Raw genomic sequence first — 17,496 nt, forward strand, 5'->3', positions numbered from 1 at the left:
CTGACCAGGTCTCCCTGAATGGCAGCGCAGCCTCTGGTGCATCAGCCGCTCCTCCCGGTTCTGCACCATCAGCAACGTGCTGAGGGGACACCCTGCCCCTTCACCCAGGTCACTGGTGAACAAGCTGAACAGGACTGGGCCCAGCACTGACCCCTGGGGAGCACCGAGAGCCACAGGCCTCCAGCCAGGCTCTGCAGCGCTGATCACAACCCTCTGAGCTCTGCCACCAGCCAGTTCTCAGTCCACCCCCCATCCACTCGCCTGACCCACACTGCCTGAGCTCACCTGTGAGGGAGTCACGGGAGACGCTGTCAAAAGCCTTGCTGAGGTCACGGTAAACAATATATACTTCTCTCCCCTCATCTAGGGGACAGCCAGTCATTCCATCACTCAAGGCTGTTAGGTTGGTCAGCCATGGTTTTCTTTTGGTGAATCCATGTTGACTGCTCCTAATAACCTTCTTTTCCTCCACTGGCCTGTGGTTTCCTGGGTGCTCCCTCTTGCCCTTTGTGAAGAATGGAGTGACATTGGCTTTCCTCTCATCCTTGGGCACCTCTCCTGTCCTGCGGGACCTTTCAAAGATGAGGGAGAGGGGCTCAGCAATAACACCTGCCAGCTCCCTCGGCACTTGGGGGTGCATCCCACCAAGGCCCCTCGATTTGTGGGTATCAGGTTTGCTTAAGTGACCTCTAACATGATCCTCAACCAAGGGAAAATCTTCCTTTCTCCAGACTTCCTTTCTTGCCTCCAGGGCCTGGGAAACCAGAGGGCTGGCCTGGGCAATGAAGGCTGAAGGAAAGAAGGCACTCAGTAACTCCACCTTCTGTGTGTCCTTCCTCACCAGGGCACCCACCCCATTCAGCAGCAGGCCCACATTTTCCCCAGTCATCCTTTTCCTACTGATGTACTTGAAGAAGCCCTTCTTGTTGTCCTTGACATCCCTCACCAGATTTAATTCTGAATAGACCTTAGCCTTCCTCGTTGCCTCCCTACATGTTCTGACAACATCCTTGTATTCCTCCTAAGTGGCCTGTCCCTATTTCCACAATTCATAAACTCCTTTCTTCTGGTTTTTTTTTTGTTTTTTTTTTTTTTTTTGCCAGAAGCAAATTGCTCATCCATGCAGGCCTCCTGCCCACCTTGCTTGATTTCATACTCATAGGGATGCACAAATCTTGAGCCTGGAGGAAGAGATGCTTGAATATTAGCCAGTTTTCTTGGACCACCCTACTTTCTAGACCCCTGACCCAAGCAGGTCCTGGAAGAGACCAAAGTTGGCTCTCCTGAAGTCCACAGCTGCAGTCCTACTTATTGCCCTGCTTCCTTCACGCAGGATCCTGAACTCCACCCTCTCATGGTCACTGCAGCCAAGGCTGCCCCCAGCCTTCACATCCCCAACCAGTCCTTCTGTGTTTGTGAGTACAAGGTCCAGGAGCACACCTTGCCTTCTTGGTTTCTCCACCATCTGCACCACAAAGTTATCATCAATGCCCTGCTGGAACCTCCTGGGCTGTGTGTTCCCAGCTCTGCTGTCTTTCCAGCAGGTATCGGGTGGCTGAAGTCCCCCATGAGAACCAGGGCCTGCGACTGTGAGGCTGCCTGCAACTGTCTGTTGAAGGGCTCATCAAGCTCCTCTCCCTGATCAGATGGCCTGCAGCAAACACCCACAACGGTGTCCCCCGTGCTGGCCTGCCCCTTAATGCTTTACCCATAAGCTCTCGACTCGCTCTGCATCCACCCCCAGGCAGAGCTCGATACATTCCAGCTGCTCCCTCACATGAGGAGCAATTCCACCACCTCGCCCCGCTGGCCTGTCTTTCCTAAAAGGTACATAGCCACCCATGGCAGAGTTCCAGTCGTGCGAGCTGTCCCAGCGTGTCCCTGTAATTGCAACGAGATCATGGCCCTGCGACCACACACAGATCTCTGATTGTCTCTCATGTGGTGTGATGAAACAGTTTTTATCGGCTTTCTCTGTCAAGACATTCGGAAAACCAACTGGCAATGCTCTTCAAACAAGAATATTTCTGGATTGGAAAATCTAATCTGTGGAGTAAAAAGACTCTTCAGAGCATCTCCAGTCCCAAAGCATCGGCAGACAATATTATTAAATATCTCAGTCATAATCTAGTTACTGATAATAACCGAGATGTGTCAGTCAAAGAATCTAAAGCTTCCGAAAGACAAACAAAAAAACTTGTTTCCTTCTGTACAAAGATTGACAATCCCCTTGCATGTTTGATGAGATGCTGCTTCTACAGGAGAAACTGGCTTGGTAATACTGTACCAGCCTGCTTATAGATGAGAACCAAATGGCAGACAACATATTGACCATGTGAATATTCAGTTTTAAAATGCATGACAAAAATAAGTGACAGGTAGAACAAATGCATTAGCTTTAAAAGTACACATTCTTCCCTGAATGCAAACATTCTGAATACTTAATATGCTTCCCACTTGGGGAAGAAGGTGTCTGTAAACAGGAAGAGAGTGAGAAAATTGCACAACATTATTGTACACACATTGCCCTAAAGTTCCCAACTTGGAAGAGAAATTCAGTTTTTATTTGAGACTGATACTAGTCAAATTCATGAAACTGACATCAAGCAGTAAATGGTTTTAACTTATTTGGAGGCTTTACGCACAAGACAGCCTGGCTGTTACCTCACCAAGTGAAAATCAGATGCACTTATTTCAAATCCATCCGAAGTAGTGCACTGTAAAGAATAATCGAAGTCTGACAAGTTCTGAAAGTCCTCCAGGTATGGATGTATGATCTGCCTGTGGATTCTCACCTGGCACTGAGACTGCAGGTGAGGAAACCTGGGACTGCTACAGGTAACCAAACTGAGGGAAATCTGGATGCACAGGATTAGTTCTTCCCAATCTGCTACAGGCAAATTTGGTAGTCTGTAAGATGACAGGACTCCTCTCATCATAGGTCAAATAGATGGAAGCCTGCTGTGGTTCTGCTCCTCTAAGACCAGGCAAAAGAAAGGCAGTGCATGCCTTCCCCATAAGCATGCACACACACAACCAGCCGTGTAGGTGAGCAGAGAGAAACATCGGCATAAAACAGAGCATTTGTGTAACATGAGAAGAACAGCCAATCTGTGTGTGATTGTGCCCTCCAGCTGATGAGGTCTGAAGTTCACTAGGCAAAGACGCTCAATTTCTTGATTCACAAGTACACTTAACAACCACCGATCCCTCAAAAATCAGTGTGGACTTTAAGTCTGTCTGACAACGAGGCCTGGACTGCAGGCTTTTTAACCATTCACCCATTCAGACCTCACACCCTTCCAGGTGCCAACTTGAAGTTTGCTAGCAGTTTACATGCACACACAGAAAACGTAGGTCTTGCCAGCAACTGGCACCAGTTGCACTGGTCCCTCAGTCCCATGATCTCTCTCTCTCCTCCCCTCCATCCCGCCAACAGCTGACACACAGGCCTCTTATTCTACTTGGTTCCTGCTCTTACCTGAAGTTGGCTAATGACTCACACAGATTCAGAAAAGTTTGTGTGCTCAGACAGAAAACATTTAATAAGAATACAAGATAGCCTGTGGTGATCAAGCACTGGACTTGATCAAACCCCTGTATCACATAATCATGGAATCATAGAATGGTTTGGGTTGGAAAGGCCTAGTTCCAACGCCCCTGCCATGGGTAGGGAACACCTTGCACCAGACCAGGTTGCTCAAAGCTCCATCCAACCTGGCCTTCAACATTTCCAGGGATGGGACATCCACAACTTCTCTGGGCAACCTATTCCAGTGTCTCACCACCCTCACCATAAAAAATTTCCTCCTAATATCTAATCCAAATCTGCCCTCTTTTACTTTAAAACCATTCCCCCTTGTCCTATCACTACAGGCCCTTGTGAAACTCTGTCTCAGTATTTCTTACAAGCCCTCTTTAGGTACTGGCAGGCTGCTGTAAGGTCTCCTCGGAACCTTCTCTTCTTCAGGCTAAACAACCCACACTCTCTCAGCCTGTCTTCATAGGACAGGTACTCCAGCCCTCTGATCACCTTAGTGGCCCTCCTCTGGACTCAGCCCAACAGGTTCATGTTCTTCTTACATTGGGGGTCCCAGAGTGGAACACAGTACTCCAGGTGGGGTCTCAGAGAGCAGAGTAAAGGGGCAGAACCACCTCCCTCAACCGGCTGGCCATGCTTCTTTTGATGCAGCTCAGGATTTGGCTGGCTTTCTGGGCTGCCAGTGCACATCGCTGGGCCATGTTGAGCTTTTCATCCACCAACATCCCCAAGTCCTTCTCCTCAGGGCTGCTCTCAATCCATTCTGTGCCCAGCCTGTATTGATACTGAGGGTTGCCCCTACCCAGGTGCAGGACCTTCTACTTGGCCTTGTTGAACTTCACGTGATTCACACAGACTCACTTCTCCAGCCTTTTAAGGTCTCTCTGGACAGTATCCCTTCCCTCCAGTGTACTGACCACAGCACTCAGCTTAGTGTCGTCGGCAAACTCGCTGAGGGTACACTTGATCCCACTGTCCGTGTGGCCTACAAAGATGTTCAACAGCACTGGTCCAAGCGTGGACCCCTGAGGAACAGCACTCATCACCAGTCTCCAGTCGGATCCTGAGCCGTTCACCTCTCTGACTGCAACCATCCAGCCAATTCCATATCCACTGAGCAGTCCACCTGTCAAAACCATGTCTCTCCAATTTAGAGACAAGGATGTTGTGTGGGACAGTGTCATAGTGTTAGAAGCTTTACATAAGTCCAGGCAGATGACATCAGTCACTCTTCTCTCATCTATCAATGCTGCCATGAGGCAGCCACCAAATCTGTCAGGCATGATTAGACCTTAGTGAAGCCATGTTGGCTGTCACCAATCACCTGCTTATTTTCTGTTTGCCTTGGTGTAGTTTCCAGGCGGATCTGCTCCACGATCTTGCCAGACACTGAAGTCAGACTGACTGATCTGTGGTTTCCCAGGTCTTCCTTATTTCCCTTTTTAAAAATGGGGGTTATGTTTCCCCATTTCCAGTCCGTGGGACATTTTATGCCCCTGTTACCCCATTCTTCCCACTTGTTCCTCTTCGATCCTTCCTCCCTGTCCTATGTGCCTTCCACTGAGCATCTCATAACAAGCTTCTGGAGAAAAAAAAAAAAAAAAAAAAAAAAAGGTTCCAAAATTTTCTCCTTCCTCCAAATCCTCTAAGTCCTGAACCCCTTTAGGCACTAAAGCTCTTATAGTCTGCAGAAAGTGATTTCTGGTGAGTTATCTTGTTGAGTTTCACACCAGGAACAATCTAACCTTCTTCGTTTCATGGTCTCAGGAGCAGCCAGTTTGGCATGCTCCACTCCTCCCTAGTTACGTTCTTTAGCTTCCTCCACCTATCACTGTTCCTTCCATGACTGTCAGGTCATCATGTTTAATTTAGTTAGTCTTTAATCAGATGCCATAATAGCAATCGTGTTTTGTAAACCGATCATTTGGAGCACAGTTGCTCGCTGGTCTACAGAAGAGTGCAGATGGCAAAGAAAGTATAGTCACCGTAACCATAAGCACACCACCATAAAGCACAACACTGAGGTTGACAAATATGCAGTCATCAGTATAGCTGGATGAAAGGGATCACAAAAGCAGATAGACAGCATGACATGCTTTTCTCAACAATATAAGTATTTTATACTTCAGTTATAGCCCCTCCTTACATATTGTTCAATAATGGTGCAGAAGGAAGGAGGAAGGACTTAATGTCTAAATAAATAACCCATGCCAAAACTGTGGAAGATACACAGTGCTAGGTTTTTCCTGTTGACTGGGAAGAGCCTATCCTGTTCCCAATGATGGCAGAACACAGTGATAAGAAATTTTCTGGAATGCTGCTCTGATGAGGAAGTCAGTCACCAAACTGATGATAAAGACAGAAACTACATAACTGTATCTTCTAAGTTTTGTCCTCCAGAGAGGCTATCTTCATTGGAAGTCTGCTGCTCAACGTACAAGGAGATTATCCCCTGTGAGTACTTAACTTCCAGAAGAAGCTGGACTTGCAGACCTCCCTTCTTAAGGATTCTGCCCTACCACCAGAGCTTGCAGGAGGAATCAGTAGGCCTTCCTAGAAGTGGTGATACAGAAAGGTTTAAATTTAAGACCTCAAACTTCACTAGCCCAGAGAAGCTGAGAAAAGACTTTGAAGAGGTCTACCCGTCTGCTTTGGTGAATTACATTGGCTAAAAGTTGAGACACCGAGCTTGAATACCATTGAAATAAAATACCTTCTTTCTAAACAGAACTGGCAGACAGGTATGCACAAATGAAGACAAATAAAAACAACCAAAGGAAAGTAATTCACTGTAGGGATTACCTACATAGATGAAAAAAACCCACAAGAGACATAGCTGTAAGACCAGAAATCAGAGAAAGGCAGTCCTCTGTACTGCCTACTTCACCACAAGCCAGCTACACATGGCTGCTCCCTGCTGTAGGGTGAGAACATTCAGTCGCTACAGCTTTAGGCAGTATCACATGAATGGAGGTTAGAGATAAATCCATCTTTATTTAGAAACTTTCTGCAACATACCTTTGTCAGTGTCAAGGAAAAACAGTATTTCAAAGAAATTAAGCTGTAAGGTGCCCTAGCATAAAAACAAGGACAGTGCTGACCTGAAAAGAGATAGTATTTGTAGGTAAATAAGACATGGAAATGCTGTTCTTGAGCAGCAGACAAAACTTCCAGCAAAAGAAACATCTATATAGTAGTAGCAGTAATAATAATTTAAACGTAGCATTTTAAGCAAAGCTGTAAAGAGCTAACACATACCTGAATCTCTCTCCAAATGAAACGACAAATAAGTGTACCTCCCTTACTAAATATATGTGGCAAGGCTCTGAAGAAAATGCATTGTGTTCTGTGTGAAAGGAAGAGCGGGAAATGTATTTATGTTTTCTTCTGTGGCCACCATAAACCCCCCAAACTTTAAAGTTCAAGAATTTGTATAGATTTGGCAAGTTCACTATGGTAGTCATAACTAGAAATGCTATCAGAATATCTAAGGTTGCCACACTCTGGCTTGAAAATGATTCTGAACGGTAATAGTTAAACCAATGGTGAGTTTTTGCTCTTTTGAAACAGAGTTAATTATGCCTGTTAAGGTGTGGTTACACATAGCAGAGCAATGCACAGTGTAGAATACAGCTACTGTGTGAAATGTACATGTGCATTATAAATACACACACCAAGTAAGTGGCAAATGCAACTCAATAATCAGACATAGCTGTATCACCAAGCTTATATTTTCAGAGAAAGTGAATACTGAGAGATATTTAATAAGAAAAAAAAAGAATAGTTGTATATGGTGGAAGAAGAGGAGTTTGATTACCTGACTGCCACATATTTGTGATTTTATTAACTGCCTGTATCATTGTTTTTCTAAACAAATCTCCACCAAACCATAGCAGCTATTTGAGCCAATGAATCCTTGCTCTCTGCTTGAGACTAGGCTATAAATCCAGTTATATAAATTAAGCAAGCCAAGGCAAGTTATGAAATAGGAATCTCAAGAACAAAGTGTGTGCCTGGCATGGCATCTTTTCTCCAGCTATGTCATTGATGAAATAGCTGTTACCATCTCCTACAAATCTTATTTCATTCATATTCTTGTACTAATATAGCACACTAAGGCCTGGGCATTAAAAAAGCATCAATGCTTATTTTTAACACAACTTATAATAAATGTAAAATAAAGAGCCTGTATTTTCAAAAAGGAAAAAACATTTACTCTTTTGACAAGCAAGTACGTATAACTATACTCAGCTTCATTCTCAGCTAAATAATAATCCCTTCAATTTAAAAAGGCAATGCCTTCAGTTCTTGCTTGATCTCAGAAAAAAGAATAGGTATTAGGATAGAAGTCAAAAAGATACGCAGACCCCCAAAAATGCTTGCAAGACAGAATGAACATATAAGCAGAATTAGTTACATCTACTAGGAGGGGAAGTAGTTGTATAAAGAAATTGTATCAAAACACAGTAACAACATCAATAGAAGTAGGTCTGCAGAATGTAAGTTGTCAAGAAATCAGGTGAGTATAATGTAAAGTAAAATGAGATTTGCCCAGCTCTTACCATATACATAGCTTACTTAATGAACAATATCATCACTCTGAATATACCTTTTATAGTATCCAGCTTAGGGGGGAAATAAAATACATTTAAAAACTTCAGCAAAACAAAACAAACTGAAGTCTTTTGTACAGAGGCAGTATCAGCATGAGTATTTATTACTGGCTAGATGAGCTAAATTAATGAGCCAAAACCCAGGTAACATCAGGATTAAGGACTTAGTAGAATACAGGCTACCTGAGTATGCTACCAGTTATTAAGAATTCTATCTACCCACTGAACAGGTCAATTTTACACTTCAGGACGTTCATGTGGTTTGAGTCTGCCATTAAAATATACTGTTAAGTGTGTGGTTGGGGAAGAAAAAAGTATTTCAGCGATGTAAAATAAAAGAAACTTTTGGTTGATATTGTCACAACCAAATTAACTCCACAAAAGTGATTAACATTTATTTTAATTTTAAAGAATTGCACATCCTACACTTCGTATGCTCGCCTTGTATGGGAAAGTTTCCCAAAGAGCAGAAAAAATCCTGTTCCCCGATCCTCAGAACTGTTTTTGAAAAAACACAGAATGAAATATTTTGGAATACACTTTAGAAAAAGCTTGTACTGGCAATGATGCCAAGTGATCAAAACTCTCTCTCCTCTTGTAGGTTCGATGGTTCCTCAAGTCAATAACAAAATAGGGCTTGACAACAACAAAATTAGGATCACTGTATGAGTCACCCTGCAGCCAATTACATTTATAAACTGCATATAATTTTTTCATAATTTTTCTGACAGAGCTATTTTTAAACTATTATAACAACTACCTTCTAAGTAACAATGCACTAAAAAATGTTTGTACATTTAAAAAAAACAGAAAGAAAGGGGACTACTACCCTTCCTTACTTTAACACATCCGAAAGTTACATGAATCCAAAAATGTTAGCAATGTTCATATAAATTTTGAAAAACAAAATGCTCGAACACTCTTGAAACAGCAAAAGGGAATTCCAGATGTAACACCAGAAAGAGAACGTTTCCTTAAAAGATCTTGCTTGGCTCCTGCGGGTTGTGCACCCTGTATCAGTTGGTATCAGCACCTCTTTGGCTGTTCCCACTCTCCCATAGCTTTGATCCCCCCTCTTTTCAAGTACGTGCAAGAGGGACAGTCCTTGGTCTAAGAACCAATGGCTCTTAAAGGCTTACTCTCCAGCTGTTTAGAATTATTATAAGCTCAGCGGGAAAGGTCAGCCGGAAGGCAGGCAGATGCTGGAACACAAGTACCCCAGAACACCTTAAATGTTTTTGATTTAGCAGGTAACTGTCTATGCTCTTTTGAAAGATTCTCAGTAACTTGCACAGAATCTTTCAAATATGTCAGAAAAATTTCAGTAAGAAAAATGAAATACATTGTTATTCTACTAAGCTGATATCTGACTAGTATCCCAAATAAACTGATGAATGTATGCAAAGACACATGTAAATGTTTCACTAACCAGATAATCTCAGAGCTGTTTAGGCTGCCTTTGTTCTAAGGTAAACTCAAAACTATTTTCCAAAGGAGTGTTTTGGTTTGAAGCAGCAGCGCCATTCTGAAATGAAACTTACAGCTAACTCAACCAGGCACTGAGTGAGTTTGCAGATGAGTCTCAGTGTGCATAGAATAGTTTTCTTTTAGAAGGAAGTAACGAAGAAGCTTCCCTGGACATATGTACCAAATGTGCTCTAACCCTTCACATCTCCATTAACAGTCAATGGATGACTGATCCTTTGGGCAGTTTTTAAAGTCTGTTCTGATCCAAAAATAGACCTGCTTTGAGCAGGGACTGGACTAGAAGTCTTCCAGAGATACCTCTTTGTGAGTTATTTTATGGTTCTATGGAACACGGCAAAATGGCACAGAGCGTCAATGCAAGCACCGTGGCACTAACTGATTTGATCTGCTCCTGTTCTTTCAAATTATTTGCTAATGTAAATACAGATTTCCATGTCCAATAATTCTGACTTACCAGCTTCACATTCTAATTTAATAACACACAAATTACCCTGGGTACTAAAGTAGTTTTCTATGACAGTATAGATCTCTGCAGGTTTCTTCTTACAAAGGCAGATTAAGCTGGGTGATGCTCAATGTTATCAAAGCTAGACTGCTACAAAACTCAAGTTGGCTTCTTCTAAGTTAGCTCTGGTATTTGCACACCACAGTGATAAATGTAGTTAATATTCTGCCTGTGTTATACATGATGAACTAGAAAATCATAATAACATGTACAACCTGAAAAAACCACTGTCAATCATTAAGTGGTGGAAATTAGCTTTAAGCCTGATATTATCATCCTCTCACAGTGGTTAATGATATCCATTACAAACCAGAGTTAATTCCAATTTATCTGCATATTCATTAGCAGCTCAGTATACAACCTCTCATCTTTATCTATGTGATGATTTTAAAATATACTCAGTGCTGTAATCATGATTCTACTGCCTCAGTATGAAGATATACTACTTATTTTGTCCCCCCAAACGATAGGGAAAAAAATCAAAGAGAGCAAATGCAAAGAACTGAAAGAAAACTGAAGAGTTATTAAAAAGACTAAAGAAAAAGGCAAACTGAGCTGATCTGTGCAAGTAAAAAACCCACCCTTACAAAAAAAATGGGTCTCAACTTTCCCAGAACCATAATGAAGCGATAAGGTTTACATGTCTGGCATCTAAATATTTCCACTTAAATCTTATTTCCTAAGAAAATGAAATTTATGTTTTCTCTTTCCATCTATTCATCCAAAATAATTTGTGAACCTTTTTCCAGATTCAGCTAATTTTGTTAAGAAGCAGAAGACTTGCTAATTAGCTTTTTTCAAAGCTTCCTCCATAAAAAAAGAAAAATAAAATTAAAAGAAAAAAGACGACTGCCACAACAGTACATGTGTTGAAGTGTGAGTGAGAAAGCAGACACTGCAGGTGTTTGTGTGAGGAACAGTGAAAGATTAAGTCTTTCCAGTAAGAATATGCAAGCAAGTTGACAAAACTCCCTTGGAAACTATTGTTTCCTTAGTTCTACTGCTCATGGAATAATTTCTTTACTGAGTTCACTGCTGCTGCAACAAAAATAAATATTTGTATCTTGATTAGCCAGAAAAATCCAGACATTGAATCCTACCACATCTGTTCCATGTCTTCTTTCTAGCAGAAGTCGGAAGACATTAGCTGTAATCTTGTTATCTTGGACACCTTGTCCAAGGCCACGGTTGTCATCCTGCATAAGACGACGATCCATGATCACTTCCAACTGACCTGAAAGATCAGTAGAAGAATTACAGTAGTAACAAAAATATGTAAAGCTTCTATTAAGCTTAAGAAAAATACTCTGAAATATAACTATAAAGAATCATCATTTTTCTCTTGAGTATGGAGGAGTATTAGCAGATCAATACTGTTAGGACTGAATATGAAAACAGTTGGGCTTCATCTGTTTAAAACCTTTCAAAAATTTTTCACAAGTCTTTCAGCAGAAGGTCCTACAAATTTTTGACATAGGAGTCTAAATAGAAGTTTAACATGAAGTTGTTACTGTTAACTATTATTTTTAACAAGGAATTTAATAGAAGTTTAACATGAAAAGTTATTACTGTTAACTATTATTTTTAACAAGGATGCTGGGCACATCAAGTGATCAAAGAGAAGAATCACCCTGAGTAGTTGCAGCTGTATAGAGAGACCTTCCATAAAGGAAATTTTCTTCATCTTACACTCCATAAAAGAGGCACCTCTCTTTTTCCTTTTTCTGTTTCACAGTTGGAGGCAGAAGGAGAAACAGGTAGGCAATATGAGTATATAAAACCTCACAATCACTCCTCCCTGTAACGATATTTTCACTTGTGGGAGTAGGAAAGAACTTTGCATTAGATGAATACTGAGTAGAAAGTTGTGAGTTTATACTGAACTGTAGCACTGCCATTCAGAATAGCTCTTTTAGCATGATGTTTAAATCATAAATAGCCTTACGGAAGATGAAATGCGTATCTTTTCAGGATTATACCTCCAGAGGGAAACCAGTTCAGATATGTAATTAAGGCTGTTATGGTTTTTGCACACGGAATCTTCAAACAAGCATACTTGCTTCCTAAATAAAACTGAAGACTGAAGTACTTGTTTCCTAAGTAAGAAATGCACAATTTAAACTAGTAGGAATGGCTGCATAGTGAGACAGTCTCTTTTATACTTCTTCATTCTTCTACAAATACACATCCGATTTTCCTGAATACTTTTTCTTTCCTTCTCTCAAGTAAAAACAGATGTTTTGTATCCAGGACAAAAGTCAGTTGGCAATGAGTAAGAAACAAATTACCATTTTGAAGTAAGGTATAAGGCCAGGACTGTGCCTCAAACTGATGGTCTTTGTACGAACAGTGCACGAACACTGTACGAACCTGGCCTGACAGACAGATACGATGTCTCTGAAAAAAGCTAGAACCACCACAAACCTATAATAAAATTTTGTCATAGTTTTCAAAAAAAAGTTAGAAGCTCTAGATCTAAAACTACCTAACTATCTTTCCAACTTTCTTCAAGAAACTATGATAATGAAGGCCAACAAAGCAAAGCTTTACGATTCTTAAGGTGATTGCGAACAGCAAATACAACAAAAATAATCAGTGCTGCTAAAGTCAGTGATAAAAACCATTTCAAAAGCGCGTCAAAGATTTAAAAGTTTTAGGGAAATTTCTGGGTTACAAATGGTAAAAGTGTATTGCATGAGGCTTCAGGACATAAGTGATCCCCATCTACCCCACTAATGACACATTAGACTGCAGGGAAATCCACCTCTAAATGACAGTGGTGCATCCCATCTATCTGGAGGTCTTCCCTGAGGCATGGAGGATAATCCACTAAGTCATAAACTGGAGCAGAACTAGATGGAATTTACCAGGTGGAAGATGTTCAGCATCTAACATTAAAAAATGATTATGCATCCAAACCCACAAATGGGAAGAGATGGGAAGTAGGAATACAGTTGCGGCATATGTACTTTACAGATTTTAATCAAGTCTCTTAGAAGCTGATGTTGAAGGCTGATGACAATACAGCAAGAAATACTCTCCATACTGCTGAGATCATCTCACAGCATGAGAGTTAACTGCTCCATAGTAAGGAACCAGTCTCTAATCCAAGAATGGGAAGTGAGAAACAATCGGCTGTTCATACAAATCTCAGATGGTGGCTTATGCCTTTAGACACACAGATACACAGCTACTGAAGGCACTTGCCTAATCTGTAATGTTTTGGATTTTCTTACAGGATCTCTTTGAGAACCTGAAGAGCCTTCAAAAGAAGTGTCATGAAGCATATGACTTTTAGCAGCCACAGAACCTTCAGCTTCATATATGTTCTCTCTTAAGGAGTCCAACATAGCCTTACTACAAAGGTAGTAAACACAGTTGCTTTGTGAAGTACTATCTAATGGTAACAAGTCAGATGAATTCATTCTCCTTTTGTTTAATGGGCATACAGAATAAATATTTGATGTTTCTATCGCTTAACCTTGTGTGACATAATAGAGCTTGCCAAAGAATGATATAGTTAAGAAATTATTGCTATGACCAGATATGGGATACATCTTTTGCTCTTTTATTTAACTGGAGTAGGGGAAAAGCCTCTAATGTCCTCTGACTGGTATGAAACCAATGCTCACAAAAAGCCAGTTTCTCCCTGATACTGAACTGCAATATGGCAAACAGTGCTAGCCTTAACTTTCCGAACTTGAAGACAGACAGTGCAGGTCTCTCTGGACTTACATGTTGCATTCCTCTGTGATGCAGAGACTAGGATTGTTAAAGAGTGAAAACAGACACTATTACAAGGAACGGAGCCTCTGCACACTAATTTAGTCTCCACTACCTATGTTATGAGTGCCTACAAACATTTGATGGTACAACATCATCAGGCCAAAGGTAATTTAGTTTCTAGCAATGGAAGGCATGAAAAAAAGTGTTTTGGATCTTGTATCAGGTGGTCTTGGAACAAAAGGCTGTATTTTCTACTATCGTTTTATTAAAGCATTGGCCTACAGATCAGTGTTAACTCTTCACCCTAAAATTAATTAGGTTTGCTAATACTTCCATCGATCTAGTACTGTATTCACCTTTTGTCAGAATAGACATTAATACGACATTTTTCTGAAAAGAAACTGGGAAGTAGGTTTTGGCGTAATTTCTGATGGGCTTTTTCTCTTCTAAGTATTGACTCCATTGTTTTTTGAAACAGTGTAAATTAACTCACAATATATTACAGCAAGGAATTATATATCTTAAATTATGGATTATATACCTTATTTTGCCCACCACTTGCTAGCTTTATTTGAATGCCTCCTCTGGCATTCTGGTATATACTGGTAGCAGTATAGACTGAACACCTGACCTGCTTTCAGCCTTCCAGGCCGTTCATCATAGCCTTCCCTGCTGTGAGGGCAATACTGCACCTCTCTTCCAGTTCTTAATATGAATTGATTTTTCTTGTCATCTTATTCATAAGCTCTTTGAAAGTACTCCCATTAAATCTGTGAGGTATGATTTTCCTTCAGAAGAAGTATGTTGATTTATACCCAGGGTTATTTTTATCCTTTATTTCACTAATTCTAGTCTTCAAAAAAGCTTCTACTGTTTTCCTTGACAGGGATTTAGGCTATACTGTGTATACCTTAAGACTAGTGCTTTCAACCCTAAAGCAAACAAATGAATAAAAACCCAAACAGATCAGCATCACATTATGCATCTTAAGCTCTCTGCTACCAGAACAGTACAAAAGAGAAAAAAAGCTTAGTTTTGCTGTTTCATCCTTCAGTTCCATCAGAGTTGTTGGGTGAAAAGTACCCGGTTCTGACAATTTATTGCTCCTTTTGTCTTTTTTGTAATCTCCTTCTTCTGGCTTTAGTTTGAGACAGATCTTCCATTGAAGATGACAGGATCTCATGTGGGAACAATCCCTACATCCTCCCTTATGGATATATTCTAAAATTTGTCAGAGCTGGAGAAACCTGTTTCCTTTCTTCAAACGCTAGTAAGTATGGTAATCTCTGAATGAACTATTTCAGACAGCAGTGAAAGGTAGGCCATTATAATATCTAACATCTTATGCTTACCATTTTTCAAGCTTGCAACACCTAGAGACTGAGCTGAATGAAGTGTCAAACGAACGCCAACATCTTGGATATAAGCCATTGTAGTCATTGGATAGATATTTGCTTGAAGAGGCAATTTGCTCATCGTCAGTCTGGGCTGGATCTGCAGTATGAACGCAAACTTCAATAAAATACATTCGTTCTATACATTTAAATTTCAAAGACCTTTTCAGACATTTATCCCATGTGCTTTAGAAGCACAAGCGGCACCAAAGCATTCAATCGACTGTATTATTTAGCTTTTTGGAGATCTGTGGCTAAAATTACCACTTTGGAAATGATAACTTCAATGTACTTTTAGATCAAAGGATATTTTAAAAAAACCTGAAAGATTCATCAAGGGAACCTACAAAAAAAAGAATAATCACAGTTATAGAATGACAGAAATTTTTTTCTCCCCTAGAAAGCAAGCCGTGAAGTAGCAGAAAGTTGTTGATTTATAAAGGAAGCTTGTTAAAGTGCTAGTGGAATTCTTGAATTTTACCTGAAAAATTAGTAGTAGCATTAAAATTATTTTCATGTTTAAGTAATCACTTTACTGTCTCCAGCAAAATGCCGTACAACACACTAACTGGAAAAGCATTTTTTTAGTCAGCAGGTATGGTTTTCAATGTATTTGCAAAACTATTTCTAGCAAGGAAGGAATGCAAAGAAGAGAAAAATCTTCTTTCTTTCATATGTGCTGCAGAGTCCAAGTAAAGAAAATAGTTGGACTATTTTTCATCAGATGCATTACCAAGAGACCAAGTTATTACACTTGAAAAATACATCACTTATTTCCACCACAGCAGCAAGCAGTTGTTCTCTAGGTCTGAGTTGCTGGACCTTATGGACATCAAGTGTTGTGCTGCCCAAAGGGCTCTAACTAGACAAACCAGAGGGGAAAGAAGGCATGCAAATATACAAGCAACTACACAGTGGCTTGTCATAACTTGCTGTATTACACTTACGTTAAAAAAGATATAAAGGAATATTTAAACTCCTTGAAAGGAAACAGTTGCTACTTCATCTGGTCTAAATCAAATTTTGTAATAGGTACATTTATAAAGCTTTTCTCCTTTTAAATAATTAGTGGAGTTTAACATGAGTTTGATTAGTATGATGCAAACTCCTTACAGTTGGAAGTATTAAGATAGTAAAAAACTGAGACCCTATGTAATTAATGGACAATAATTACCTGATATCCATTAAGATCAGTATAGAATCTATTTTGACTGTTTATGTCAGATGAAATTCTCATTGCAAGCTCGCGATTATATTCTCCTCTAATATCCACAATATTGGAAACTTCAACAGACTGGCCTTCCAAACCTACATGAAAAAGATGCATTTAAATTTTCTCAATTTTTAAAAGTGATTGCCACATATATAAGAATGACTATGGTCCCAGAACACCATGATCTATTTTTCCCCTGCTAGTTTTCCTTTTCTGTTATATCTAACCAGGTATCTGAAGCCAGTTCCGTTACGTACCATATGATATAGCTCATTGAATAGACAGTCTGAAACCTTCCAGTGACGCAGAACACAATCTATTCATGGTAACAAATGTGGGTTCTGGTAAATCAGCAGGAAACAGTACACAACTGTTACGTGTTGTCTTTAGCAGCAGCTAATACGCTGGGAGCAAGACCCAGGCATTTACTTCTCCCACTGACTCTTAATGCAGCTGTTGCCATTCACAGACAAGACGGAAATTACCAGCTTCTTGACAACAATTGTTCCACTAAGCAGGAGACCAGTCAGCTTTTTTAACCAAAACAGGGAGTATCTACCTTAAGGACAGTGAATTAAGAAACTTCACACTGACATGACCACAAACAGGACAGAAGTTTTTGTTGAAAGGAAAAAAGATGCCTATTTATTAAAAGAATGATTAAGTACCTGAAAATGCAGACAGATATTCAGTGTAATTCTTTCTACAGTGTGTTGCATTGAAAATTAAATACCTTTAATAACATGACCTTTTCAAACAGCTCTAGACACAGTTTGGACTGGAATCACACCATCACTCAGCATCACCACTTCTACTCTTTCTGTAGTCTAATGGGATTAACAATTGTGAAAATAATTCCACCAAGCAGAACAGAGATAGGAAATATCTCTTTGTAGTGAGACAAAATTACATTGTGCTTGTCTGACAGACTATGAACAGAAGACAGTAGAAAGCCAAGAACTGATTAAACTACTCAGTCCTTTAAAACTTGAAGACAGTAGTCAAGAATCTTAGAT

At 40.3% G+C, this 17,496-nt stretch overlaps 1 protein-coding gene across 2 annotated transcripts in view; it reads right to left on the reverse strand.

Moving 5' to 3' along the window:
• The window catches only part of MAN2A1 (mannosidase alpha class 2A member 1), a 128,010-nt gene that overhangs the window by 14,367 nt on the left and 96,147 nt on the right, over nucleotides 1-17,496 (reverse strand). For both annotated transcript variants that reach the window (XM_056323960.1, XM_056323961.1), the window contains exons 17-19: nucleotides 16,442-16,575; nucleotides 15,226-15,367; nucleotides 11,248-11,381 (exon numbers count right to left, since the gene is read on the reverse strand). In XM_056323960.1, the coding sequence (XP_056179935.1) occupies nucleotides 11,248-11,381; nucleotides 15,226-15,367; nucleotides 16,442-16,575 (410 nt within the window). The remainder of the gene's footprint in view (nucleotides 1-11,247; nucleotides 11,382-15,225; nucleotides 15,368-16,441; nucleotides 16,576-17,496) is intronic.

This window comes from Falco biarmicus, chromosome Z, assembly GCF_023638135.1.
Source record: "Falco biarmicus isolate bFalBia1 chromosome Z, bFalBia1.pri, whole genome shotgun sequence".
Classification (NCBI taxonomy): Eukaryota; Metazoa; Chordata; class Aves; order Falconiformes; family Falconidae; genus Falco; species Falco biarmicus.